Source organism: Myxocyprinus asiaticus, chromosome 12, assembly GCF_019703515.2.
Source record: "Myxocyprinus asiaticus isolate MX2 ecotype Aquarium Trade chromosome 12, UBuf_Myxa_2, whole genome shotgun sequence".
Lineage (NCBI taxonomy): Eukaryota > Metazoa > Chordata > Actinopteri > Cypriniformes > Catostomidae > Myxocyprinus > Myxocyprinus asiaticus.
Genome location: NC_059355.1, coordinates 13,358,912 through 13,386,207, shown reverse-complemented (window position 1 = coordinate 13,386,207; position 27,296 = coordinate 13,358,912). Strand labels below are relative to the sequence as shown.

General features: G+C 36.0%; 1 protein-coding gene across 10 annotated transcripts in view; it reads left to right on the top strand.

Annotated features, from left to right (window-relative positions):
* The window catches only part of szt2 (SZT2 subunit of KICSTOR complex), a 182,615-nt gene that overhangs the window by 26,939 nt on the left and 128,380 nt on the right, over positions 1–27,296 (top strand). For 8 of the 10 annotated variants that reach the window (XM_051711340.1, XM_051711346.1, XM_051711343.1 and 5 more), the window contains exons 18-36: positions 68–156; positions 1,232–1,400; positions 6,581–6,695; positions 6,796–6,915; positions 7,093–7,293; positions 8,822–8,919; positions 9,184–9,322; positions 10,354–10,641; positions 12,298–12,514; positions 14,777–14,824; positions 18,629–18,756; positions 19,113–19,377; positions 22,692–22,863; positions 22,944–23,036; positions 23,164–23,242; positions 24,676–24,978; positions 25,160–25,298; positions 25,384–25,500; positions 25,580–25,649. In XM_051711340.1, coding sequence (XP_051567300.1) covers positions 68–156; positions 1,232–1,400; positions 6,581–6,695; positions 6,796–6,915; positions 7,093–7,293; positions 8,822–8,919; positions 9,184–9,322; positions 10,354–10,641; positions 12,298–12,514; positions 14,777–14,824; positions 18,629–18,756; positions 19,113–19,377; positions 22,692–22,863; positions 22,944–23,036; positions 23,164–23,242; positions 24,676–24,978; positions 25,160–25,298; positions 25,384–25,500; positions 25,580–25,649 — 2,850 coding nt within the window. The remainder of the gene's footprint in view (positions 1–67; positions 157–1,231; positions 1,401–6,580; positions 6,696–6,795; positions 6,916–7,092; positions 7,294–8,821; positions 8,920–9,183; positions 9,323–10,353; positions 10,642–12,297; positions 12,515–14,776; positions 14,825–18,628; positions 18,757–19,112; positions 19,378–22,691; positions 22,864–22,943; positions 23,037–23,163; positions 23,243–24,675; positions 24,979–25,159; positions 25,299–25,383; positions 25,501–25,579; positions 25,650–27,296) is intronic. The other 2 variants (XM_051711348.1, XM_051711341.1) reach the window with 1 other exon arrangement.

Sequence of the window (27,296 nt, the reverse complement as noted above, 5' to 3'; positions counted from 1 at the left end):
CTAGTATGGGCCAGTTTTAGATTTTTGTTTGTGTATCACTAACATTCAGCTTCAACTGTGTGTGCAGAGTCTGCCCACTCATTTGGACCGAAAAAACCATACCTGCATTGTCCAGTACATCCTGTTTCCACCACACTCTACTTCCACCAAGGACAGGTAACGGATCAAAATTCAAGAGACATTAAGAAACCGAAATTGGCGATTCAGCTTTTGGCATTAGTGATAGACTGAAATATCGGCCAGGCGACTAATCGACTGATATTTGGCCATTTTATGATTATCGGCATCGGCCGATAACCGATATTTGTTTAATCTGATTTGTTGTTGTTAAATGGTATTACGTTTATCTGCATTTATATCGGCCTTCGCCCATCCTACTCTCTAGATATCGGTATCGCCATCGAAAAACCCATATGGGTTCACGTTCATGTCATGTTCACGTTCATGTCATTGTGACTATGCAGTTTATGTTAACATTAATACATTTCAATGTATTCACTCACCGGTAATTGTGAAGTTTAGTTGTAAAGTGTTCAGCAGCGAGATCCTTTCACAGTGTGTTTTGTGTAAAAGTTGTTCCGTGTAATGCGTGTCATAGACAAGATCCACGCAACCACGCATTTGTCATTGAATACGGTCTCTTTTAATACCCTTTCTGTTCTTTACAGTCAGTTGATCAAAAACAGCTACAAAAAAATCATGCATCGCACATATGAGGTAAAGCCATTTGAGTCCTCTCTAATTAACGTTAAAGGCATTGTTTACAGAAATGCCGTTTTTTGTTAAAGAGACAGAACAGGTTTTAGCACGTGTTCAACAAATCAATATAAATACTTGTAAATAGTACTAATTATGCAATTTAACAAGAAATATGTTACAAAAATAATATCTGAAATTTAATATTTTATTTATTGATTGAATACATTTATTTATTTAATTTTTAAATAGCCAAAATGTGAGCAAAATGATGAAAAAGTAATAAAATATATTAGTAAAATTAATATTTTCCTAATGTACATAAATGTCCCATGTATAATTAACAGCATTAGCTGGGAGATAATCTATTTAAAATGTAAGCAAAAGGGACATTATAACTGAAATAAACCCATATTAATCAATATTAAATCAAATCGAAATCTGAATCAAATCGAATTGAGAGCTTGTGAATCGGAATTGAATTGAATCAGGAAATCTGTATCAATACCCAGCCCTACTGTTTTGGTGTTCACAGTTTCTCCACAGATGATGATAATGACACTGAAGTGGAGGCGATAGATGTGGACACAGAACTCAGTTTGGTGACAGAGTGTTGGGTGGAGCCACAGAGTGGGGCAGTCTGCAGTTCACTGGACCAGCACCGACACTTTCAGAACCTCACCTACCAGGAGATCCCTCAGGCTGTTAGTAACAATCACATCATGACAGACACTACCAGTCAAAAGTTTAGATACTCTGTAATGAATGTTTTTTTTTTTTTCATTATTTTCCACTTTTTAGAATAATATTACAGCCATCAAAACTATGGAATAGCAATATGGAATTATGGGAATTATATAAAGACCAAAAAAAGTCAAACAAATCAAAACTATCTTATAGTGTATTTGAGCTTGTTTGTCTAGATTCCAGCTCTGCACACTCTAGTCTTTCTTTCTACCAACTTCATGAGGTTCATCTTGAGAAGCTTTGTAAGCAGTATTCGAAACCGTTTATGCAATTTTTTTCTTTGGAATAATGTGTACTGATGAATCATACAAAAAAGAACAGGAGCATTAATTTAGAAGTTTATACGGCCAATTTTATTTTCAAATTGACTTTAACAGAAAAAAATATGCACTTTTAAAATAATGGTACAGGCCAGTATCATGAATTGTCAGTAGGTCCAGACTTTTTTGAATTTTTGTTGCAATTTTTGGAGGAAAATATGATGAATACTTTCCAATAAATTTTTTAGAATGTGTATATAAAAGTACTGCACTCTTATGAGTAGCTTAAAGCAGTTGGATGGGCCATGAGGGAAAATTTGTACTGAAATAAGTGTAATGAATATGACATTATTACGGTTTCATTCTGAAATCGTCAGATTAAATGATATATATATATATATATATATATATATATATATATATATATATATATATATATATATATATATATATATATATGTGTATATATATATATATATATATATATATATATATATATATTAGGGCTGTCAATCGAATACCTTTTTAATAGATTTTAATAGAATACATTTTTAATAGAATAAATTACATGACATTTAGATTAGTTAATCGAATTAATCACAAACATAATTATTTGCTGAGAAAGGCCCTCTAATAAAGATGATTAATATAAATAATGCATAGTAATTCAAATATTTATAAATATAATATGAAGGGCCTGTAATAAATACATAATACGGATTGAAATTTAGTTTGAAATAAATTACATTATTGTGGCAGATGAATAAAGCATTGATTAGACAATACTAAAAATGGCAATATATACAGTATTGTTTGTTTTATTCTCTTATCATTGAACAAGCCTACAGTTGATGGCAATCTGTTTTATATTGAATTCGTCAATGACGCGCACATTCGCAAGTTACTCATCCTTGCCGGGTACGCCGGAAATACGCTCGCTGCTTGTGACGCGCGCGTTCACATGTGGCTCATCCCAGCTGGGTACGCTGGAATGGTAGACCAATGTGTTTCTGTGCCATTTTCTCACAAGAAACAGAAATGTGCTCGCTGCTCATGACACACACATTACTCATTCTCACTGATGTTTACAATGAATAGGAGACTGATGTTATCTGAGAGAGAGACAGCGAGAGAAGCAAAAGCGGAAGCGAGAGGAGAAATTATAGAATGCCGTGCGCAAAAGTCAGGAAAGTCGATACAGATAATCGAGCTTTCAAAGAGGAGTAGACAGACAAATATACCTTTATCCTTCCCGCAGTGAGTGTCAAACCACTCTGCTTGATATGTTCAGAGACCGTAGCTCTAATAAAAAGTGCCAACGTGAAGCGCCACTACGAGACAAAGCACAGATCTTTTGAGTAAACATATCCACAGCAGTTTGAGGTGAGGGCACGCAAAATAAACGAACTCAAAGCCCAGTATCATTGGTCCACCAGAGTCCTCTCCCATGCATTCACTGCCCAACAATGTGCAAATGAATGTTCACTAAAAATAGCTTGGATTTTGGGTCAACACCAAAAGCCATTTACTGACAGGGGAGTGGTGATGGAGTGCATAAATGCTGTTGCTGACACTTTACTTGACGGTAAACAAAAAGACGAGCTGTGTGAAAAGATCAAGCAAATCCCAATGTCACGTACAACAACAGCAAGAAAGAGTGAAATACCAACAGAGGATGTATTAACACAGCTTGTTTTATCTACTGATGTGAGTGATAATGCCAAGCTTCTGGTGTATGTTAGATTTTACCACACAGAGAAGAAGGAATTCTGTGAAGACCTGTTAGGTGTAACACCACTCGAGACACATACAAGAGGAAAGGACATATACATGGCCATAAAGGAGATGCTGAGAAAGAGGGGGATAGATCTAAAACAAGTGGTCTCTATCACCTCAGACGGGGCCCCTGCCATGATGGGAAGAGAGAGAGGAGCAGTGGCACGGCTGAAAGAGGAAAACCCTGATCTCACAGCTTACCACTGCATCATTCATCAGTCTGTCCTGTATGCCAGTCTGTCAGAAGAGTATGCTGAAGTGATGAATACAATGATAAAACTCATCAGCTTCCTCAGGGCATCCTCATCTCATCTCATCAACATTGCCTGCTGACAGAATTCCTGAAAGATGTTGAGGCAAATGCAAATGACCTACTACTGCACAACAATGTTAGATGGCTCAGTAAAGGCAGGGTGTTGGAATGCTTTTGGTCCATTCAAAAGGAAATAACAGCTTTCCTAGTACAGCTCAAGAGTCAGAAGGCAACACAGTTTTCACTTTTTTTGCAAGACGAGAACAAAATGAATATTGTTGCTTTTTTGGTAGACATCACATCACACATTAATGAGCTCAACGTGAAAATACAGGGTAAGAACAATTCAGTTTGTGATTTGATGACAGCTGTCTGCTCCTTCCAGAGGAAACTGGAAGTGTTCAAGGAAGATCTTCAAGGAGACTGTGCACACTTCCCAAAAGTGCAGGAACAGATTCAGAGTGAGAGAGATGTTTCTCCTCATGTTGACTTCATAGATAAGCTGATTGGAAACTTCAGAAATCACTTTGACAGCTTCAGCCTTGGACAGCAGTTCGTTCTTCTCATTGAGAATCCATTCCTCATCACAGATGTCAGGGGATTTTCAAAGGAGGTGACACAGACCTTCAAGTGGGCACATGCTGGATCTCTACAGATGGAACCGATTGATCTGCAAGCAAATGTTTCACTAAGAGAGCACTTTCAACTAACTGACCATGATACTTTCTGGCTGCAGGCCGTGTCTGAGACTGTTTTTTCTCTGTTTTTATGTGCATGAGAATGGCACTGACTCCATTCCAGCCAAGGTTCAAATTACTGGCAGGGTAAGCAAAAGCTCATTTCTCTCACTAAAGAAGAGAGATGGAGAAGTAAAGTGGGAGAGAGTAGGAAAGATAAATATTAAACCTGTTTTTTCTTATTTGTTCAAAAATCAAAGCACTTTTTTCAGAAACAGGCACTTTTGTTATTTTTTTGTGAAGATGCAGTCCTGTTTTGCTTGAAATGTGAACATTTGTGATAGGCCTACTTTTATTTATGATTAGGCTGCATATTTATTTTACCTCATGTTTTATGTGTCTGCATTGAAAATGTGCAATAAATATTGTTGAAATATTATTGAAATGTAGTACTTTGTTTATTAGCTGTACATATACAAGAACGACATATGCCCCCAAATCATAGCGCACGTTAGACATTTTAATGGTTTGGACCTTTGGGGGGAGAAAATGTTAGTCACTGGACAATTTGAATTCTTATTGTGCACCCCTGAACTAGAGGCATGGCCTCTTCATGGGCATGGACAAATGGTGTGTCCTTACAAGACATATGTCTGGCAGCAGGCCGGTCTTCGCAAAACAGGTTCGGGAGGTTTTAAAACCTGGACGTAGTATCTATCTCTTCTTAAGTCCTCTCTGTTCAGAGCGCTTTTTATATATCCAATGGGTATGCCCAAACCCTCTGTTACAGGTAGGCTACCAGTTATAATTAATACAGCCACCAATATGTAAGCTGTGGTTATAATACCCCCTCTGAAGTCTCAAGCACTCCCTTTTAGCACTCAAACCTACTTTTCCAACCAGGATTAAAATCACACTGTGTGATCCACATAGATTCCCAGACTATATTTGCCCCCATCTGGTATTACCCATGTAGGGTTATTAATTACATATACACTTAAGGCATATCTTACAAGTCATCGGCCTGCAGGCATGTTTAAGTGTTTTACCATTGGGGGTGTGACATCATGAAGTGCGGCGGGATGGGATTTTGTTCCCCAAAGTAATGTTGAGTGGACTGAGTTGAAAGGAAATGTCTCCGGTTACGCATGTAACCTCAGTTTTCTGAGATGAATGGAACGAGACATTGCAAAAGCTGGCCGCACTACTACTTAACTGATCTGAGGAAAGAGTAATGCCCTCTGTCCCTTAGTCAGAAAATCTGAAGTAATGATGCTTGAGTACCCGCTTATATACACCTGATGTGCGCCTAAAAGGGCGGGGCTCAAACATCACTGCCAGTCAGAAGATTTACTTTATTGTACAAGGGTTTAAATTAGGTCATTGAGGAAAGTACTTTCTCCATAGCAATGTCTCGTTCCCTTCATCTCAGGGAACCTAGGTTACATTCGTAACCAGAGACGTTCTCACAGTATTTACGTTCTTACATTCTGTCTGCATCATTTTTAATTGTCACTCTATGTACATGTGTGTGCCTTAGACGGATGCGTTTGGAGCGTCTCACTGGTATTCAGTGTCATAAACTGTGTATTTTTAGGACGCTGTGTCAAGTTAAAAGTAGTGTAAACTTTGAAAATCTCTTTTCAAGATTCCTGTATTCTGTTGTACCTCCTCAGAGAGCAGTTCTCATTCTGTGGCTGGCTGGCTGCGCTGCTTGTGCGGTTTGTTGAGGCAGATACAGGTCAGGAGCTTCAGTTAATGTTCACATCAACCATCAGAACAGAGAAAAAATGTGATCTCAGTGATTTGGCATAATTGTTGGTGCCAGACAGGCTGGTTTGAGTATTTCTGTAACTGCTGATCTCCTGGGATTTTCACGTACATCAGTCTCTAGAATTTACTCTGAATGGTGCCAAAAACAAAAAACATCCAGTGAGCGGCAGTTCTGTGGACAGAAATGCCTTGAGAGAATTGAGAAAGAGAATCGAGGTGTAAAATGTGCGTTAACTGTCATAAAAATAATGTCATAATGTTAAAAATCTTAATGGCCCTAAAAATAGACTTTAGTTTCTATAGGCAAAATATAACTGATTTTGGAGTACAGTCGGACAAGGACATTTTCCTGTCAGGTTTCATGAGATTCACCCTTAACAATGTTTTCCCCATGGCAGATTTTTCCACGTGACGTGTCGTGTATGTCAACGATGGTTACGTTTGAATACCTCATTCAGCTGTGTCAGAATAAAGAGCAGGTGTGCCCACTCAAAAGGGTCAGCGATGCTCCAGGTACACCCTGTACACCTGTTACACAAAATCAGTTTGAATGTGAACATTTGAGAAGTGTAATCTTCATGTGTCGCATGTGTATTTGTGTTACATGATGTAGACGAGGTCACCACCACTCCTGCAGATGACTGCATACACACTGTGCCTTTCCAGTTTGACCTATTGAAGCTCCTGCCAAAGTGCCAACAGATAGAGCTCTTCTTTTACACCTTCAGTCGGGGTACGACTCAATCATCCGTCACCCTTCTCTTTCAACTCATTCTCATACACATTTAAAGGAATATAGTTAGTCAGAATGAAACAAGTTCTCTAAATAAAAGTGTTGATGTTTGTATGTTAAGACCTTTCTCTTTACTGTTTTTTACCCATCTGTGTTGACCTTTGACCCCTGCTATAGAGGAGCATACGGATTCGACCTGTAGCGCCTCCTCTTTGCCCAATGACCTCCTCCTCAGTCTCTTCCACAGTTCACTGCAGAACGAACTCAGCGACCGAGAGATCCCATTGGCTGATGGGGATCATGTGGCGTTCATGCATCACATTCTGGAGCGGGAGAGAGATGGTCATGTGGCTCCATTTTCACTCCCTGTCATTAAAGGTGATCTGTTTATTGCAAAAATGTCCTCTAGCCAATTAATTTTTTTGTATTCCTAACAAAGTAAATTAGGTATGTGGATTTTTTGCACAGAATTTTGAGTATTCCAAAGAAATAAAAGCTCTTGATATGAGAGTTGATTTCAAAAAGTGTAATGTTAAATACACCTTTTAAAGAAAGGATCCTGGTTCAAAACAACTTCAGCTTTATTGAAAACATTTCTGGCATAATATTGATTACCACAGAAAATAATTTTGAAGTTTTTACAGTGATGCAATTCCAATGGAAATCTATGGGGCAAGGCATTGCATTGGAATAAATTTTAAAATCACGCACTGTTTCGAAAGCCACAGGACTTAAACATTATATAAGACTAGAGTGAATCGCTTACTTTTCTTGTCTGTGTAAAGTTATATACAGTTTTTCAACTTAAATGTCACGACCATGTCAATTTGATAATCTTGGTAAGCAAGAAGGGACGTGTTGTAACTCTCTGCAAAGCAATGTTTACATGGTGCAAACTCCACCCACGGGAATTACATCGACAACACATAACTTGAAGTTCATCTGTTTAAATATTCTGAATTTTTAGACAACTGTATAGCTAAAAAAACGCATGTTTGTATGGAAGAATTAGTAAAAGGGCTTTTACAGTACTCCTACTATTGCCCCATTGACTTCCACTGTAGTTACAATACTGTTAACTCTTTGTTTGTTTGTTTGTTTGTTTGTTTGTTTTACAAACTGAGGGATGACTCTTAATTATTTTCAGCTTTGTTGATTAGAGTTTGTTGTTTTGAACACGGAACATTCCTTTAATTCCTAGATACACAGAATAACCAAATTTGATTTACTTATTTGACTTAAAGGGATAATTCTCCCAAAAATGAAAATTCTCTCATCATTTACTTACCCTCATGCCATCCCAGATGCGCATGACGTTCTTTCCTCTGCAGAACACAAAATAATATTTTTAGAATAATATTTCAGCTCTGTAGGTCTATTCAATGCAAGTGAATGGTGACCAAAACTTTGAAGCTCCAAAAAGCACATAAAGGCAGCATAAAAGTAATCCATAAGACTCCAGTGGTTTAATCTATGTCTTCTGAATACTGCTTTTTCACAATAAATCTTGACATCAGCAGTCTCCTTGGCAATCATGATTTCAAGCTCAATTACACTTCCTAGTGCTTGAAATCATGATGGTGCCTTTATCTGCTTTCTGGCTTCAAAGTTTTGGTCACCATTCACTTGTATTGTATGGACCTACGGAGCTGAAATATTCTTCTCAAAATCTTCATTCAGATGGTATGAGGATGAGTAAATAATGAGAGAATTTTCATTTTTGGGTGAGCTATCCCTTTAACTTATGTAAAGGTTTCAAAAACACTGAATTTCCTTGAGAATCTTTTTGCTCGTTGTTAAACAGCCTAAAATAGTCTTTAATTTATTCATTTGTACTGTAATTAGAGATGCCATGTTGAGACTGACCCCAGAACTGCCCTCTTTCTGTTTATCTGTGTGTATTTAGAGGAGTGTTTGAAGCCTCCAGAGCGGCAGGAGACTGTTCTGTCTTTCCACACTATAAGCATCAGTAAAGAGGTGACAGGCTCGTCCAGCACACTACAGGTACTGAAAACACCCCACACCTTTACATTATTCCACTTAATATGTGGCTACTTACCAAATAAAAAAGTAAATGGATCTAAAATATTGCTTTGTATTAAAAGTATTTTAATATGTGAAAAAAGGGAGCATAGAGTGATATTATACTGTACAAAAATATTTTCCTGCAGAGTGCCACAAATGACCAGTCATAATTAGTGTACTTATTTGTCTGTTTTTGAGCTCTCGCTCTCTCTCTCTCTGTGTGTGTGTGTGTGTGTTTGGCAGAGTTTCAGTAATGCAGATCTTGCGGATGATGAGTCTGCTGGCGTGGAGACAGATGAAGCGTCTCCTCACTGGAAATGTTACGTCAAATACATCAGTCATCAACAGATCCTGCTAACCTTCCTGCCAGCTACATTTACAGGTGTATAATCAGGCCTCTGGATAGATTCAAAGCTCTGTTAAAAACACTGTTAAATGTATTTAAAGCAGTTAATTAATTGAAATATTTTTTCATTTATTTTTGTGTGATTTCTAAAGTATATAAACTTAAACTTTTGCACTTTTGATTGTTAGTATTGAATTATCATCAAAGCTCAACATCTACTATATACGTATACGTATACACGCACGCACACACACACACACACACACACACACAAAATTGTGTAAAATTGAGGGCTGCATTTTAAGCCTGGCCTATAAGAGCATTCATTTAGAATGATATTAATGTATTTACATTAGAGGCTGACCAATATATCTGTGGAGAATTTTTGTTTATTATTATTCCTTTTTGTAAGGTTATAAAAAATGAGCGCGCTGAAGAGGTTTAGTTGTGAAGTAGATTAATACATTAATCATCACTGATGATCTTTGATGATGAATTTCTGCTCATACAGTATGTATTAGCCAATATGACAATGTTTACTTTATAGTGTTTATATTGTAATACATCGTAGATTATTGTACAAGTGCATGTTTTGTTTGCCTCATTTGTTTGTGTGAGCTGGGAGCACAGACTTTTCAAAATAAGAGTCTTTGGTGAGTCCCCAATTAATCCGTTTTCGGCCTTTTCCACCAGCTTAGTTATCGGTATCAGCAAAATCTACTAACGGTTGACCTCTAATTTGTATTGCAAAGCCATTAAAATAGCCCATTATTGATATAAAGTGTCAAATTTCAACATGACATTTTATATTTTAATCTTGAAGGGACAAATTAAACATTTAGCTTCTTAAATTGAGATTTGGTGAAGTTGACAACATTATCATTTGAATTTGTTTCATCAAAAATTAGTTGGAGATCAAACAATAATTGGTATAACCTGGTTGAAGACCCCTGTATTTGAGGCAAATTTCATGTTATTTTTATCACACTCTCTTATACATATTGCTCTTCCACTTATTTTGAAACCTTAGAAATCTATTTTTAATCTTTATTTAATCTTGACTGCAGATGTGCAGCTTTTGACGTCTTCTGGACTGGAAACTGAACCTCCAATCAGCATCAGTCTGCAGGAAGAGGAGGAGACCTGCAGTCATGGCAATGGCCAATCACAGACTGAGTCCATCAGCAGCTTCGCTAATGGTCCAGAAGATGTGGGACGTGCTGCTGATTTTAGGATAAGTGAACATGGAAAAGATGTTAAAAGCCACTCGCTGTCTAAAGAGGAGTCTACATTAGAGCCAGACACGATGCTGGAGATACCTACAGAACAAAGCAACATCAATACAAGTGCAACAGGTATGGGAAGATTTGAGAAACAAAAGTATTGCTTTTAATGACTTTCAGTTATAATTATTTTATTTTAGAAGTATTATTTATATTGAATTATCTGTTTTTGTGTGTGGTATGGGGGCAGTCTCAGTTAACATTCATGAATGCCATTAATATGCGATTAATTCGATTCATTAATCAACATGTCATATAATTAATTTTAATAATTAGGGGTTGTGCGAGGTGTTAAAAATAAAAAATCTTTTAAAAATCTTGTCCAATTTGGTTTCATAAATTTTTGAAAAACCTTTATAGCATTTACTACAAAAAATTACAACTTTAAAAATGTCCTGTTGTGTAACCATAAAGTAAAAAGTATTATAATACTTTCTTTGCACCTTGAATACATGAGAGTAAAAACATCTTGATCATATATATATATATATATATATATATATATATATATATATATATATTTCTTTTTTTTTTTTTTTTTAAACACATTTTTCTAGGTAAAAAAATAAAAAATAAAAATGTTTTGATTTTTGAGTAAAAAAATATCAGGAAGTTTTCTCAGGGTTACACCACATGACCTGAACAAAATGTGCCTTGTCATAAAAATGTCAAAATAAATATCAGATGTTTTTTAAACTTCACGCTTCGTCTTGAGGGTCTCAAGGTGTCCGCTCTGTTTTATGTTTTTTTTATGGTCAACATAAATAAAATGGCTACCTACATGTTGGTTACACCACATGACTTTGATTTTGGTGGACAATTTTTTAAAATTTTTTTTATAAATGAATCATATTTTAAAACACAATTGTTTCACTGCTTATTTCTTATTTCAATAATTTGAGCTTTTAATGAGACTTGGACTTGTACTGTTCTCTTGGCCACAAAGTCCACGTAACTTTTGAAAACTTTTGAACTCAAACTCATCGCTAATCTCTGACACACCTGTTTGCCGGTGTTTTCAGAAAACCGGTGCAGGCATTGTTCGAAAAAGGGGTGGTTGCTCCAAATACCCATTGAAGATATAGGGAGCCCCTTACCTAACCCTTTCCCTAACCTAAACCGTGAGTGCAAGTGACGCTCCCTTTTGGAGTTAACGCAACCCTCTTTTGGAGTAACCACGCCCTCGTTTTTGAGATTCCGTCCCACGTCACACTGGAAGAATATTTCCAAACTGTGCCAGTGTAAATATCTGATTGGGGGATTTCACCTCTTGAAATCTGGCAAACCCAAACGTGTCAATCTAATTCTGATCGGCTAATCACCGTTATTTAAAGTCTGTTATTTATCTGTAGAAAATTAAATATTTTACTTGCATGATTCGTTCTAAGTAATACATGGCTCAATTGATCTAAAGGGGATGGTAAGGGTGGATGGTGGTTTTACAAGGGGGATGGTTTTTGGTATTTATAGCAAAAAGGGGGATGGCATCCCCTCTCATCTCGAGCCCTGACCATATCTTACTGATGAGTGACTCAAGTTCCCTGGAATAATTTTTTCTGAAATCAGAAAATGTTTGCTTGGAGATTTTAGACCAATGGTATTTCGCTCTAGGCGGGGCTACCCAGTGTGAGGCAACGACAAACTGCTTTCATTGTGCATCGCTTGTCGTACTCACAGCTAACAAATATTACCATTTGTGAGATGTTTATATCCCTAACTGTGTCCCAGAATTCGCAGTTTCAGAGGAGAAGGACGGAGTGCAGTTTATGGAGCCCCAGAAGCGAGACTGCCACATCACATTCAGCAGACAGGTGTCTCAGCAGAGCAGCTGTAATGCAGCTCGACCCTGCTGTCCCATCTATATCTACAACTGCTCGCTGGCGTCGCTCAAAGACCAGCTTGTTCATCCACAAACAGGACACCAGCCAAAAGACGTCTTCTACAGGTAATGACATGCACGCTCACGTCCACATGAAAACTACTGTTTGTTTAATTGGCATAACTTTCCATTGAGTCTTTCCTCTATGAAGGTCTCAGTACAGTTGTTAGTTCTGTTCCAAAACCTAGTGAGCTGTCACGCTGTCTGCTGAAGTGGTCGACCAATTTACATTTTTAATGACTGATGCTGTAACCGATATCTAGAGTAATTTTGCTGCCCACTATTTGGACTGGTAAAGCATTGTGCTATCAATGCCAAGTTCATGGGTTCACAGGGAACAGAGTTATTGATAAAATATGTGTAGGGAAGACCGGCAATAGTTGTCACAGTGAAGTTGTCACAAGTGGAAGATGTCACAAGGGATATATTATTAATGGAGCTAGAACAATGACTAAAGAATTTGAGGTAACACTTTACAATAAAGTGTCATTCTTTAAATTAGTTAATGCATTAGGTATCATGAACAAACAATGAACAATCTATTTTGTTTTTACAGTATGTATTAATCTTTGTTAATTTTTGTTAAAAATATATTTTTTCTTTGTTAGTTCATGTTAGTTCAAAATGCATTAATTAATGTTAAAAATGTATTAGTATATGTTAAAATTAACATGAACTAAAATTAATAAATGCTGTAAAAGTATTGTTCATTGTTAGTTCATGTTAACTGATGTTGTTAACTAATATAAAAAAATGGGACCTTTCTGTAAAGTTTGTTAATTAGAATTCTAGACGTGGCATTTAACAAAACTGAAGATTTTTGATGCATGTTTTATCAAATTCTATTGTTAAACAGCAGATTTTTTAGAGCTGGAATTACTGTATTTTCCAGAAAAAAAGTCACATTTTTTTGTCATCATCTGAAAGGTCCTGCGACATAGTCCGAAGCAACTTACATACATAATTTATAGGCAAGGTAACTGATGTCAGCTGTTCAAACAAACATGTACCAAAACAGATGAAAACATCAATCATGGAAATTGTAGAAGTGCCAATTTAGAATATTTTGCCTTTACAAAGTACTTTATGCAACCAGTTTAAATATATTGTCCATCATAACATTATCTTTCAAACAAACTCTAGACTGCTGTCAAATGCAATTCCTCACATGCCCTCAAAATGAAGTTTCATCACACTCGTAGTAAAAACATTCAGTCAGTGAACCGGATTATTTATACATTGCAAACAGGGTTGCAGATATCAGAAATATCCACAGTCGCTAACATTAATGAATGAATAGAATACAACGTTCATATTGATTTACTCACAGACTAAAAGCTGTTTATTTGTGCACAGCATAGAGTTACAGATGTTATAAACAGATGTGCTTACTTGTCGCGTTTCTTTCCTTTTTTCCTTTTTCTTTTCTTAACCCAAAAATGAAAAACAAAAAATGTGGTTTCTTTATTGGTTTTAACACTGATGAATAGAATTAGCAGATACAAACACATTTTCTGTTGACCATTTCATTTTCTATTTAAAAAGGAATAAAGAGAAAGGTGGAAACGGCTTGATTTTTCTATTTTGATAATTGTTTAAAAATTAGTTTTAAGCTTGAATATTTGATACGCACATGTGGAACGCTAGAACACTGAAACGGCCCTTTCATCTGATTGGTCAACCCACCCCGTCTTCTATACTGCCTTAATCCTACCAGCCAGAATTGGAGTTGGAATCACTCTGCATTTGTCTAAATTTTCAATAAATATTGTCCCGAATCACCACTCACTGTAAAATATGCATGTCATATGTAGTAAACTTGTTGCTGGGCAAATAATTGGTGTTGTTGTGAAGTGCCTCTAATGGACGATGTGTGAGAGATCGTAAGCCATATCACTTGGGTATGCTGACAACTTACCACATGTAATGTGACAACATGCCCCACTTTGGGGCAACACTTGTTCAAATAAACTCTTTTCCTGGACAATATCGTTGAAAAGGTGCAATAGCTTCTTCTTAGCCAAGAGTTCAAGGTTTGAAATTGGCTTTAAAAAAAAAAACTACTCTGAGAAATATTCACCAGAGTAAAAAAAGTGTGACAACTTGCCTTGGTCTCCAGAAATGCAAGATGCTTTAGATAACAGCATATGTCAAATGAAAACATGGAACAACCTTTGCATCAATAGCATGCCTATGATGCCTAAACATGTTGCCTAGGTGGACTGCTCACTAAGGTTTGGAACAGAGCTCATGTGTTTGATCGTTATGAAGGGCATCATATGATCATCCTAATGTTGTACTGTCTGGTTTCATTTTGGGTGAGAATAGACCTCAAGAGACAGATTGCTGGGAGTTCAGTCAGCAGTCCAGATACAGGTGACCCTGCTTTACAGCTTCTGCTACTGCTGCCACCCTGTGGCCCTGTTACTTTTAGGATGTCTCACTCTCTCTATCTACTCTTGGAAGCCAACTGCAATGACAAGATGTCAGCCTACAGTAAACTTGAATCTTGGCTTTGAGGTCTTCAAAAAACAAATGAAAAAAGGGATAATCTAGTTACTTTATTCATTGAATTTAATGCTCTTGCACTTTCGTGCTAATGCAGAACCAGCAGCAATTCAGTGATTTGTACTGAAGTGTATTTTTCTTGGACATTTTAAGAACTCATATCCTGCTGAGCATTGTTTTCTCGTTTGCTCTCTCTGCCTACTGCTATCATTTTTGGGAATGGGATTTTTTCTCCCTGTGACTAGTTACACTATATGGCCAAAAGAATGTAGGTATTCTAACTAACAGGTTTGGCTGTTTGATTATTCCATGTCTAACTTACCCAGCTCAAAATTATGTTTTAAAAATGTTTTTCCTGGTAAAATAAATACATAAATGATGATGAAATCCAAAGTATTAAATGCCATGGATCAATATTTACTGAGTAATCCATTGTTTGTAGAGGGGATAAAAATGACAGTTTTCACCTATGATTTAGGAGCAAAACTACAGGTCATAAAAATAACATTAGAAAGGTTGCAGCATCATTTTTTTTTTTTTTTTTTGGTTTTATACAATCACTTGACTTCAGCACCACTTGCTGCATTAAATGCCATTGGTAAGAGTTAAAAAAAGAAGAAGGGAAAAACACTTTTTTTGTGTTGTTTTTCAAAAGTTGGAGTGCCTATAACTCCAGAAGTATTAAGGCTATCTTGATATTCTTTTAGATTCTGGTTCAGAACAAACTTTCCCTTTTGTGTCTTCATATTTAAGGCCCTATATGGTTCAATCCCAGAGATATGGGGCTTCAATGTGGCTCCATGCATAATTTTTTTAATTTGACCCATTTTCAATGTTTGAAAACCAAATGTGGTTCTAGATTTCTTGTCCAGAAAAAAAAGAAGCTCTGAAGTAGCGCTGGGAAATTTAAGCCGTTAATTTATGCGATTTAATATTTTTTGTTTAATGTTTATAAAAAAATTTACACTATTAATGCAGCATTTATTTATTTTTTTTACTTCCTGAAACTTTACGTGATAGGAGAAAGATGTCCCGAGTTGTTCCTGTCAGGCTACTCTACCTTACAGGCTGCATTTGTGCACGTCATTTGTTACGCACAATGCATGTCCTGGGCATAATAAACACCGGAGCCGATTTACTGAATGGAGAATGAAGACTTCCCCCGCAAGCGGTGAATCAGGCGAACGAGGGATACAGGCAAGCTGCCGTATCTCTTCTCTTCACCCAAAAATGCTCACTTATACTTTCATCTGAACCGGTGTCAAAAGCGGAACCTCACGTGTACACGATAGAGACTGAGAAGGACCTGGACGTTCAGCAAGCTGCAGACAAGTATTGTAGAGATTGAACGACAGCCAGAGAAAATCATAGTTTTGAGATTTTAAACTTCAGCAAATTAAACTTTCAGCATTCAATATGTTTTATATCTGTATATGTAGTGTCTGATAATGCACTGGCAATGTACACTTAAGTTTCTCTTGCCTAATATTTTTTTATATTAATTGAATCTGCCCATTTGATCATATTTTTAAAAAAGTTCACTGGAAAACAGCAGAAGATTTTGCCAAAATTCTATTTACAAAATGTCCACAGAGTTTTTGGCATGTATACATATACTTGTATCAAAAATTAATACCAGTACAAATGCATCTAAATAACTATCCGCAAAAAAAAAAAAAAAAAAAAAAACATTTTTACTAACATTGTTTTTTCTTGCAGACAAAGTATAAAGTAAATATATTTAAGAATTTTTTCATGTTTATTATAATGTATGATGTCACTTAATTTAATTGCAAATAATCACAGAAAACACAGCCCAACACTGAAGTACAAATGATGATGAAACCAGAAATCTAACTTTATTTATTCACCAAAAAAAACTATAATCTCAAAATCTCGATTTTCGAGAGTCTAAAAATACAAAAATTATTAAGATTAAGCGACACATGTGGCTCATCGGTTGGTGCAATCTAGTTTTTGGATTTCAGAATTGTACATCTGCAAAGCTCATCATCATGTGGAGTGCAAGGACTGAATGTGCTGAAACTATTGTATTTATTCAGATTTTCTTCTTATTCCTTTTCTGTATTTCTTTCACCAGGAAAAAGATGATCAAAAACCAAGTTTTGAGCCGGGGACCTCTGGTTCAGACCCTATTCCTGTAACTTTTATGAGAACAAGTCTTAATGCAGTTAATCATACAGTAACATAGAGAACAGTTTTTTGAGGGCTCCTTTCTGTTCCAGCATGACAGTGTGTTTCGTGCAGTAGATTTAAAAGAGCTGGTTCGTGAGAGTCATTCATTTAGGAATCGGACTACACTGGTGGTGCTGTATTTTACACTATTGATTCAAAAGGATCAAACTACACTGTATGTTTTGTTCTGTTGATTCAAAAGAACCGGTTCATAAGAGTAACTTGTTCAGGAATCGGACTACGCTGGTTGTGCTGTGTGTTTTAAACTGTTGATTCAAAAGAACCTGCTCATATGAGCCATTTGTTTGGGAATCGGACTACACTGGTTGGGCTTTATTTTTTACAGTTTAGATTCAAAAGAACTAGCTCATACGAGTCATTCGTTTGGGAATCAGTCTACACTGGTTGCACTGTTTTTTTTTACACTTTAGATTCAAAAGAACCAGCTCATACAAGTCATTTGTTCAAGAATCAGACTACACTGGTTGCACCGTTTTCCGTGCTGTAGGTTCAAAAGAACTGGTTCGAAAGAGTAATTCATTTGGGAATCGGACTACACTGGTTGCGCTGTGTTTTACACTGTCGATTCAAAAGAACCAGCTCATACGAGTCATTTGTTTGGGAATTGGACTACGTTGGTCATGCTGTGTTCTGTGCTGTAGATTCAAAAGAACTGGTGTATAAGAGTAATTTGTTCGGGAATCAGATCACACTGGTTGTGCTGTGTTTCGTGCTGTAGATTCAAATGAACCGGTTTACAAGAGTCATTTGTTTGGGAATCAAACTACACTGGTCACACTGTGTGTATCGTGCACACTGGTTCGTAAGAGTCATTCATTTAGTAATCAGACAACTCTGGTTACGTTGTGTATTTTACACTGTAGATTAAAATACTGGTTTATAAAAGTTGTTGGTTCAGGAATCTGATGACACTGGTCGAGCTGTGTTTTATGCTGAAGGTTCAAAAGAACCAGTTCATAAGTGTCATTCGTTCGGGAATCGGACTACACTGTTCGCCTTTAACAGAACAAAAAGTCACAAGGTTTATTTGTATTTTTTTATTTTTTTATTTTATCGGTTCTGAATAAAAACTGGTTCTTGGTTCCCAACCCTAGCTTCAACATTCAGTGGAATGCCTTCATAGGGGAGTGGAAGCTGTTATCACAACAAAGGGAAGCATTATAGCTTATTGTCATGCTTTTGAAATTAAATGTTCAACAAGACACGAGCATCAGTGAGTTCAGGCAGGTTCTGTAGAATTTAGCGCAACATAAAAAAAAGTTCACCTGTAGTTTTATGGTACTGGTGTAGCTAAACTACGGTTTTAAAGGCACATAAATGTTTGAATTAGGTGTCTTGGTTGCTGCCAACTTTTCCTGGTGCTTTTCTCTGCTGTGTTTTGCTGATGTCTTCATGCAGTGTAGTAGGAAATGTTTGTCTGAATGTGGCCTCACAGTTTCTGATGTCTCTTATCAGGTCTATCTCTCAAGAGCGCAGTAGCTCCTCCTCCTGGACAGAACTCATGGCGCACCCTCACAAACACAAAGAACTGGCTAACTACTGCAGTCTCCTACAGGAACACTACTACCAGAGCTATGTCAGAGGTGACATGCACACTTGTACTCCAAACCAGGGACTTAAAATGAATTAGCATTCATTAAAAAACAACAATTTAGCGATTCATTCACAAGTTTGACAACACGTTGCACTGTATGTTCATTTTTATGTGCAGTAAATGAGGACAACGCAATGGAAAGTTGCCAAAATAATATATTGAGGCATCCGGTCTTTTTCTCTTGTCATAAACAATTCACAAGCTCACAACTCAGTTAAAACGTATCTTTCTTTTTTTAATATTTTGTAGTGTAGTAAGTATCCATATGGCTACTTTTTGTACAGTGTTAATTGTTTAAAGCTGTGATTTCACCCATGTCGTCTGTGTGTGTGCTTTGATTGACAGGTGTTTATCGCAGTCTGCAGCAGTCATATAGTGTGAGTTCACAGGACATTCTGACTGCCATGGACTACTGCGAAGAGTCGCTACAGGAGATTGACATCACTTCCTTCCTGCAGACCCTGTGTGGACACATACGAGTGTTCCGCGAGCACCATGAGCTTCACGGCTGCGTCAATGTAAGCAAGTCCAGCAATGGTCCCGCAACCTTCCTCATAGGCGAGGGAGAGGATGATGCAGCTGATAGAGCCACACTTGTGCCTTCATCCAGGTACTTACCAGAGAGAAGGACATTATGGGTCTTGTAGTTAAAGGAATAGTTCACCCAGAAATTATTTTCATCCGTGGAACACAAAAGCAGAAATTTTGAAGAATATTTATGCTGCTGTTCTCCGTACAATTACAGTCCATAGTGACAACGGCTGTTTAGCTCTAAAAAGGACAAAAATAAACACCTCAAAAGTATAATAAAAGCAGTCCATACGACCTATGCGCCACATTCCTGTTTTCTGAAGGCATATGATACGATTTGTGAGGAACAAATTAAAATTTAAGGCATTATTCACTGATAATCTTCCCCTCTGAAATCTCATTTGCAATCAGCTTCAGATAAAAAAATGGTGCCTTAAAGACATTTTCTGGGATTCAATACAAGTTAAGCACGGTTAACAACATTTGTGGCATTATTTTGACTTCAGCAAAAAATTATTTAGGAGCAAAAATTGCAATTTAAAAAAAAGTCGCTTACAATGAAAGTGAATGGAACAAGTGCATAAACGCTAAAATATGCATAGTTTGAAAAGTATAGCCACAAGGTGTAAACAATATATGTGTTAACATGATTTTAGTGTGATAAAATCACTTATATAAAATAATTTGGACTCATCCCTCATTTATAAAAAAAAGAAATGATTACAGTAAGGCTTTACAGTGGAAGAGAATGGGGCCAGTCCATAAACGCTAAAATACGCATCGTTTGAAAGTATAGCCACAAGTCGTAATCATTATACATGCTAACATGATTTTAGTGTGATAAAATCACTTACTAACATTTTCTGTATCAAGTTATATCTAATATTATAACTGCATTGTCATGACATTGAAACCTTGTAATCCCGTTATTTGATTAAACTTTACACAAATAAGGTCAGTAAGTGATTTTATCAAACTAAAATCATGTTACCATGTAAATGTTTACATCTTGTGGCAAGGGCGGACTGGGACTAAAAAGTGGCCCTGGACTTTCTGGCCCAGAGCGGCCTACCAAACCCGGCCCACAATATAACACACCGGCTTATTGATTTCATTTTCCGGCTCCATTTCAAATTTTTGTGTAAAAAAAAAATTCTATTGACAATTCTCATGACATCAGGCCCCACAGTGCAAAAATTGTCATAACTTTAAAACATATAAAACTGGAAAATAAGCACATTATAGCTCAGACAAATAACATGTCCGAAAACTTTTTTCCCAACATAGATAAAATGTACATGAAAGTTCAAGGGAAAATGTGTATTTTATTTGCTGTGACAAGTCAGCATTTCTTCAAAATTTTTAAAGATCGTAATCACCTTTCAAATTTTTCCAGAAGTGCAAATAAACTATTGTCTTAGTTAATACATGAGGTTGTGGAAACAAGTATAATAATAATATATTATATATGTATATGTAGTTATAAAAGATCATAAAAGGATGTGTCACACAACAGGACACTGATGACAATGCTTAAGTCACTATGTGTAAATGTTTATTTTTAAAAAATCAACGAAAACAAAGTTAGCCAGAATATGTACATATATAAATGTAAACAAATATAAATAAATGCCAAAATAATAAATATACCTCTTTAAGGGTAGATCTTTGCAGATATTTTGCAGATTAATTGCTCATATTTTATATAAGTTTGTTGCATCTTTATATCTGCAGTGTTTTAATTCCTTCCCCAGATTATTCTTGAGAAAAAGTGAAAAGCCCTATGCTTTTACAAGTGCTTTTTCTGCTATACTTTAAACAAAGTACGCCTCAAAGACACAAATTGCCACAAAGTAATCTTATTTTCTGCATTTTTGTCAGGCATGACCAATATTCAGCAAGCTGCACTTCAGATCTCTGCATTATGAATAAATTATGCAAATGACTATGTCATAGCTTTACTGTTTGCATATTTTATATACGCTGCTGTTATTGTATTTGTTTTCATTTGCATTTATTTGTCATTCTGTGATTATTCAGAGCTCATCTTATACTTAATATGTTGTCTTTGGTTGTCACCATTATTGTGATTTGTATGTCAGAAAATTAGGTCCACGGGGCCTGAGTAGCTCATTGGTAAAATAGAATGGCTATCACCCCTGGAGTTCGCCAGCTCGAGTGCCAGGGTGTGCTGAGTGATTCTAGCCAGGTCTCCTAAGCAACCAAATTGGCCCGGTTGCTTGGGAGGGTAGAGTCACATGGGGTAACCTTCTCGTGATTGCTATAATATCCACATATGCTATGTCTCCGTGGCAACGCGCTCAACAAGCCACGTGATAAGTTGCGTGGGTTGACAGTGTCAGACGCGGAGGTAACTGGGATTCGTCCTCCACCACCCGGACTGAGGCGAATCACTACGCGACCACGAGGACTTAAAAAAAGCACATTGGGAATTAGGCATTCCAAACTGGGAGAAAAAGGAAAAAATAAAAATTAGGTCCACACAAGGTACAGAGTTAATGTGCACAAATGGAAATGCTCTACAATGTGTAAGTAATTTCAAACTAAAAGTCATTTGATTTTTCCAAATAGAAGCCATTGTATTGGCTTTACCTAACAGAGTTCATTGAATATTCGCTTTGTAATGGGGTCCGCGCGGGCATGTTGGAGCCCAGGGCGGATGCCTATTTTGCCTGTAGGACGGGCCGGTACTTGCATAGCAACGGGCCGGCCCAAATTTTCCAGCGGTCCACCGGGAAAACTCTCAGTGCTCCTGATGGCCAGTGCGCACCTGTCTTGTGGCCATACTTTTTAAACGATGCGTATTTCAGCGTTTATGGACTGGTCCCATTCACTACCATTGTAAGCTACTTTTTTCCAATTGTGATTTTGTTTTTGTTTTGTTTTTAAATAAAAGAGGGAAATAAAATAAATAAAAGAGTAAAAATGATCAACATTATGCCACAAAGGCTGTCGATTGAGCTTAACTTGTGTTGAACCCACAACATTGCTTTAATGCACTGACATTGCTGAAAAAAAATTTAACATTTGTTCTCATGTGTCGTAGACTTGGAATATAGTGCATAAGTCGTATGGACCACTTTTCATAGTGTTTTTTTTTGTCCTCTTTGGAGCTTGACAGCTGTGGTCACTATGAACTGTCGTTGTATGGGAAAGTGCTGCATGAGTATTCTTCAAAAAAAAATTATATTTTGTGTTTCATGAAAGAAAGTATAATTGACATGGTTTAAAATGATATGAGGGTCAGTATATAATGACAGAAATTTCATTTTTGGTTGAACTATTCTTTAATTATTGCACGTTTTTGCAGGGAGATTTTTTTCCCGAAATGTTTGTTTTCATGCATCTATATATGTTTTTTTTCTCCTAAAGTGTTGAGTTAGAGGATGTGAGTGAAGCTGATTCTAGAGGAAAACTGTCTGTCCCGACTTCACCTTTGAACCTGCATGAACCCAAGTCTCCTAAAATCCTAGAATTCCCTCTGTCTCTGCTCCAGTCCCAGCAGAAGTGTGAGGTGAACCCTGATTTACACAAAATCATACAGGTACATCAATGACCCAATCATAAGAAGGAAATATAAATGTGTATTGTTCAAACAATAATGTGAATTCTCTTGTTTTACAGGACAAGTTCATGGAAATTGGTGCCCAGTATTTCAAAACCGTACCTTCCAACCCACATTATTTCTTTTATTGTCCTCCGTCTTCCAAAAAAGAGGTGCATTATACAAGTTGTACCTGAAACATTTTTTGTCTATTTGTTTTTGTCCTTTTAAGAATGAGATTCAGCTTTCTAGATTATCGTCTCAATAACTGTTTCCGCTCTTCTCTATTACGGCCTACAGGAGGACACAGACAGAGAGAGAGAGAGGAAAGCCAGTGAAGAGTGTGAGGTTTCTGAAGCTGAACTGGCTACAGAGGATGGTTAGATGCTATTTATTTAAAAGACACATTGAATGTTGTATGAGGGTGAATTCTACAAAAGCGTCTGATGTACACGTACATAGAAACACTTTAAAGAGAGTTTAGGTATAGAATTCTCCTTACCCTGTAAGTTACTTTAAAATGTATGTTACAAATGACCAATTACTTCTTTAAATTTGTAATCAGATCACTGACTTTACTGATTACTTCACTAAAAAAGTAGTTTGTCAATCCAAGTCATACACTCAGCACCACGTGTTTCTTCCTTCACAGACATGCAAAGAGACGTACATATGAGCAAAATGAATTTTAAATGTATTCTACACACAGAAAAGTTAATTTTAGAAATATGTGTAATATTTGTAAAGATTAATGTCTATAGGTTAAATTAACATTTATTATTATAATTTAATATATATATATATATATATATATATATATATATATATATATATATATATATATATAATTATTTTAAATAATTTATATATATATATATATATATATATATATATATATATATATATATATATATATATAAATTATTTTAAATAATTTATATATGAAATGTGTGTGTGTATATATATATATATATATATATATATATATATATATATATATATATATATATATACACACAGTATAACTGTTTATTGAACACATAGGCATTAATCTAAAAAAAAAATAATACATTTGTGTACCACATTTAAAAAAATCTGGATTTAATGGTCTTTATATTAGATGAAATCATGATAGCTTGTAATGTAAATTAATGAGATTTTTTTAAATGATTGAGCGGGCTATGAATGTAAATGTCAGTTCCCACACTAAATATATCTTATAAAAATTTTATTTGTGATTATTTTTAAAACTCTTTATTGTTTAATGTGGTGGATATAATATACAATGAAAAGCTATGTAATCAGAAATTAGAAATGTACGAATAAGTATACCTCAAATGCCTGTTTTATCATATTTGATAAAAACTTTTTAAAACACAATTTTTCTGTAAAATAATGTACGAAATATTAAGCACAAGTTTCTTTAAACCAATAATTATTAGTTTTGAAATATCAGTAACAATAAAAACTGTATTGATGCTGTTACTTTATCAAAATACTCAAAGTTTTCCCAGAAAAATGCCTGGGAAAATTGCCTGAAGGCGGCTACTTTGGAAATAATTTTACAAAGGTAAGAGTAGTATGCCGTTCCGAACTCGGCCAAGGCCTTCTACATCCTTTATGAAGGAACTGACTGAAATGTATGTGTTATTCACTGATAATCTTCCCCTCCATTTAAATCTCATTTGTGTTTTCATATATTCAAATAAAACACATTGTTTGTTCGTGTGTTATGCCATAATTTGAAGTTGTAGTAATGAACTGATAGTAAGGTGTACTGAAACATGCCATTTTATTCATCCGTGTGCACAGAGAACATGTCCGGCTGCTGTATCGTCACAGAGAGTGACATGGATCTGGAAGTGGAGTATCAGGAATGTGGGAATGGGAAAGCAGAGACTAGAGAACAGGAAGCTGGTGAGGGTGAGTCTTCGTCAGACTCCAACACGATGAACCAGGATGAAGATTTCTTCAGCATTCTGGATGGTGACTCACTGCTGGACACTGAAGGTGCACAGCCGGAGATGCCCCCTCTGTTTGTGCACCTCACCTGCTCAGTCAACATGAAGAGTTGCCACGGCTCAATGCCAACGCAAACACTGCCAACCTGTCTGGGTAAGACCCAGACCACACCTCTCAGATTTCTGCATGAATTACTTTCCTCTGTAGAACACAAAAGGAGTTTTTACGCATATCCCATTTGGCATGAATTTATTAAACGTTTGGTTTGAAAAACAGCCAATCCTTTAGAGCCCTAGTGTTTTGTGTATTGAGGGACGATGGTTTGTTGTTGCAGGTGAAGTCATCACCTGTTTGGAGAATGCAGAGAATCTTCAGTCAGTGGATCTGAATGATTTATCAGTCACTCTTGATATCTTTGTGCTCACGTTACCTGTGGAGATAGAAGTCTTGGCCCCTGACTTCTGCCACAACCGGTCAGTAATAACGAGTCAACTATTCAAGATTTAAAATACACACCAGCTAGAATGACAATCGTGTGTAATTGCTCTGTGTGTGTAGGTACACATCTGAGAGCAGCATGTCTCTGAATCGCTCGCCCGGACAGCCCTCATCCTACCGCTCTGACGAAGAGCTCATGGGAAATTTAGACGGCCTGCGGGGGGGTGGTGAGGAAAGGTAAGAGGTCAGAGGTCAACAGATGTCACCTGTTTCCAAACACTGTCTGAATCAAGTCTCGTATTGTCGTCTTCTACAGTATGTCTGGCGATCTGCTGTCCAAACTTCCTGTTCCTCACAAAATGGCTGTTTTAGCCACAATGGATGAGGTGAGTGTCTTTTTCAAATATAGTGCAAACATTAAAGCTGAGATGTGTCATTATGTTAAAATTCATTCACATATCCCAGCTAAATATACAGATTCAAATATAAATACACTATTTGTAGTAGAGGTAGACGAATATATCAGCAAAAATATGTGCCGGTAGTTTTTTTTTGTTGTTTTTTTTTTTTTTTTTGTGTGAAATATAAACAATCACTGACACCTCATGGGGATTTGCTGTATATACAGTACATCTTTCATTAATGATAATATTTATCTATATTTTTATCATGACTACAATGCATAATTTGTTATTTTGATTAGATAATTGTTCTAAATTGAAGCGAGGGCATGCAAAGAAAAATGCGACTATTTGGAAATGTGTCCCATCAGCACATATATCGTGTCTCCAACTCCATATCTTGTGAATAATAATAAACCTTATTAACATATTGTTAATATATTACTTTTTCATAAATCTTAATTTTTTCAGATTATTATTGGGATTTTGGTTGCACAATAAACTGCATCTGAGATCTGGTAGCCTCTGTGTCTGTGTCCGTCATAGTAAGGAAAGAATACGATTTTTTTTTTACATTCTATACATTAATTTGAAAAAATATCGGTCAATTAACCAGTTATCAACCTTTTCCACCACCTTAGTTATCAGTATTGGCAGAATCCACTATCGGTTGACCTCTAATTTGTTAGTTGAAAGAAAAAGCACAAATTCTTTCTAATCTCAGTTGTTTCATCATTTTCTTTTACACCGAAAAGAAGAAGCTTCGAAAAAGCTCCTAAACGGACCAAAAATGAAAAAAAAAAAAATCCTTTCTGAGTGTTTTTGATGTATTTTCCAGTAAAATATCTAAACATCCTTAAAACATGAAAAAATGTAATTAATTATTGTGAAGCACAATGACATTATTATAACAGTAAGTCTTGTTTTCAGAGGAATCTAACCAAATTTTGTGGGATTGATGCTTAAACCCCTATCCGTTTTGCCAATGGGGCGAGAAAAATGCACTTCACTGCAAAAAAAAACAAAACAAACTCTGTATTTTGGTATTGTTTTTCAGTAAAAAACAAACATACAAAAAAACTTTTTGCCAGTGGGGTAAGAAAAAAAAAAACTTTTCACTGCAAAAAAACAAAAAACAAAACAAAACAAAAAACAGGATTTTGTTCTTATTTTCCAGTAAAAAAATATCATTATCATCATCATCAAAAAAAAAAAAAAAAAAAAAAAAACCTTCCTTAAAAAATCAGGATGCAGATTGACACACAGGGTTGGGGAGTAACGGAGTACATTTAACGGGATTACGTATTTAAAATACAAAATATAAGTAACTGTATTCCACTACAGTTACATTTTAAATCATTGGTAATTAGAATACAGTTACATTCAAAAAGTATTTTGATTACTGAAGAGATTACTTTGCATTTTATTGTCATGTGTTTCATTTAATATTTAGTCCTTTCAGATGGAAAACATTTATACATATAAATGAGGCGATCTAAATTTGAACAGCGGTGAAACACTTTCATATGATGTGTTATATTCATACGAGCATTCTAACAATGTTTAAAAAAGAAAGAAAAAGCTATTTGGCAATAGGGTAAGAAAAATAAACTTAAAGGATAAACAAGTTTA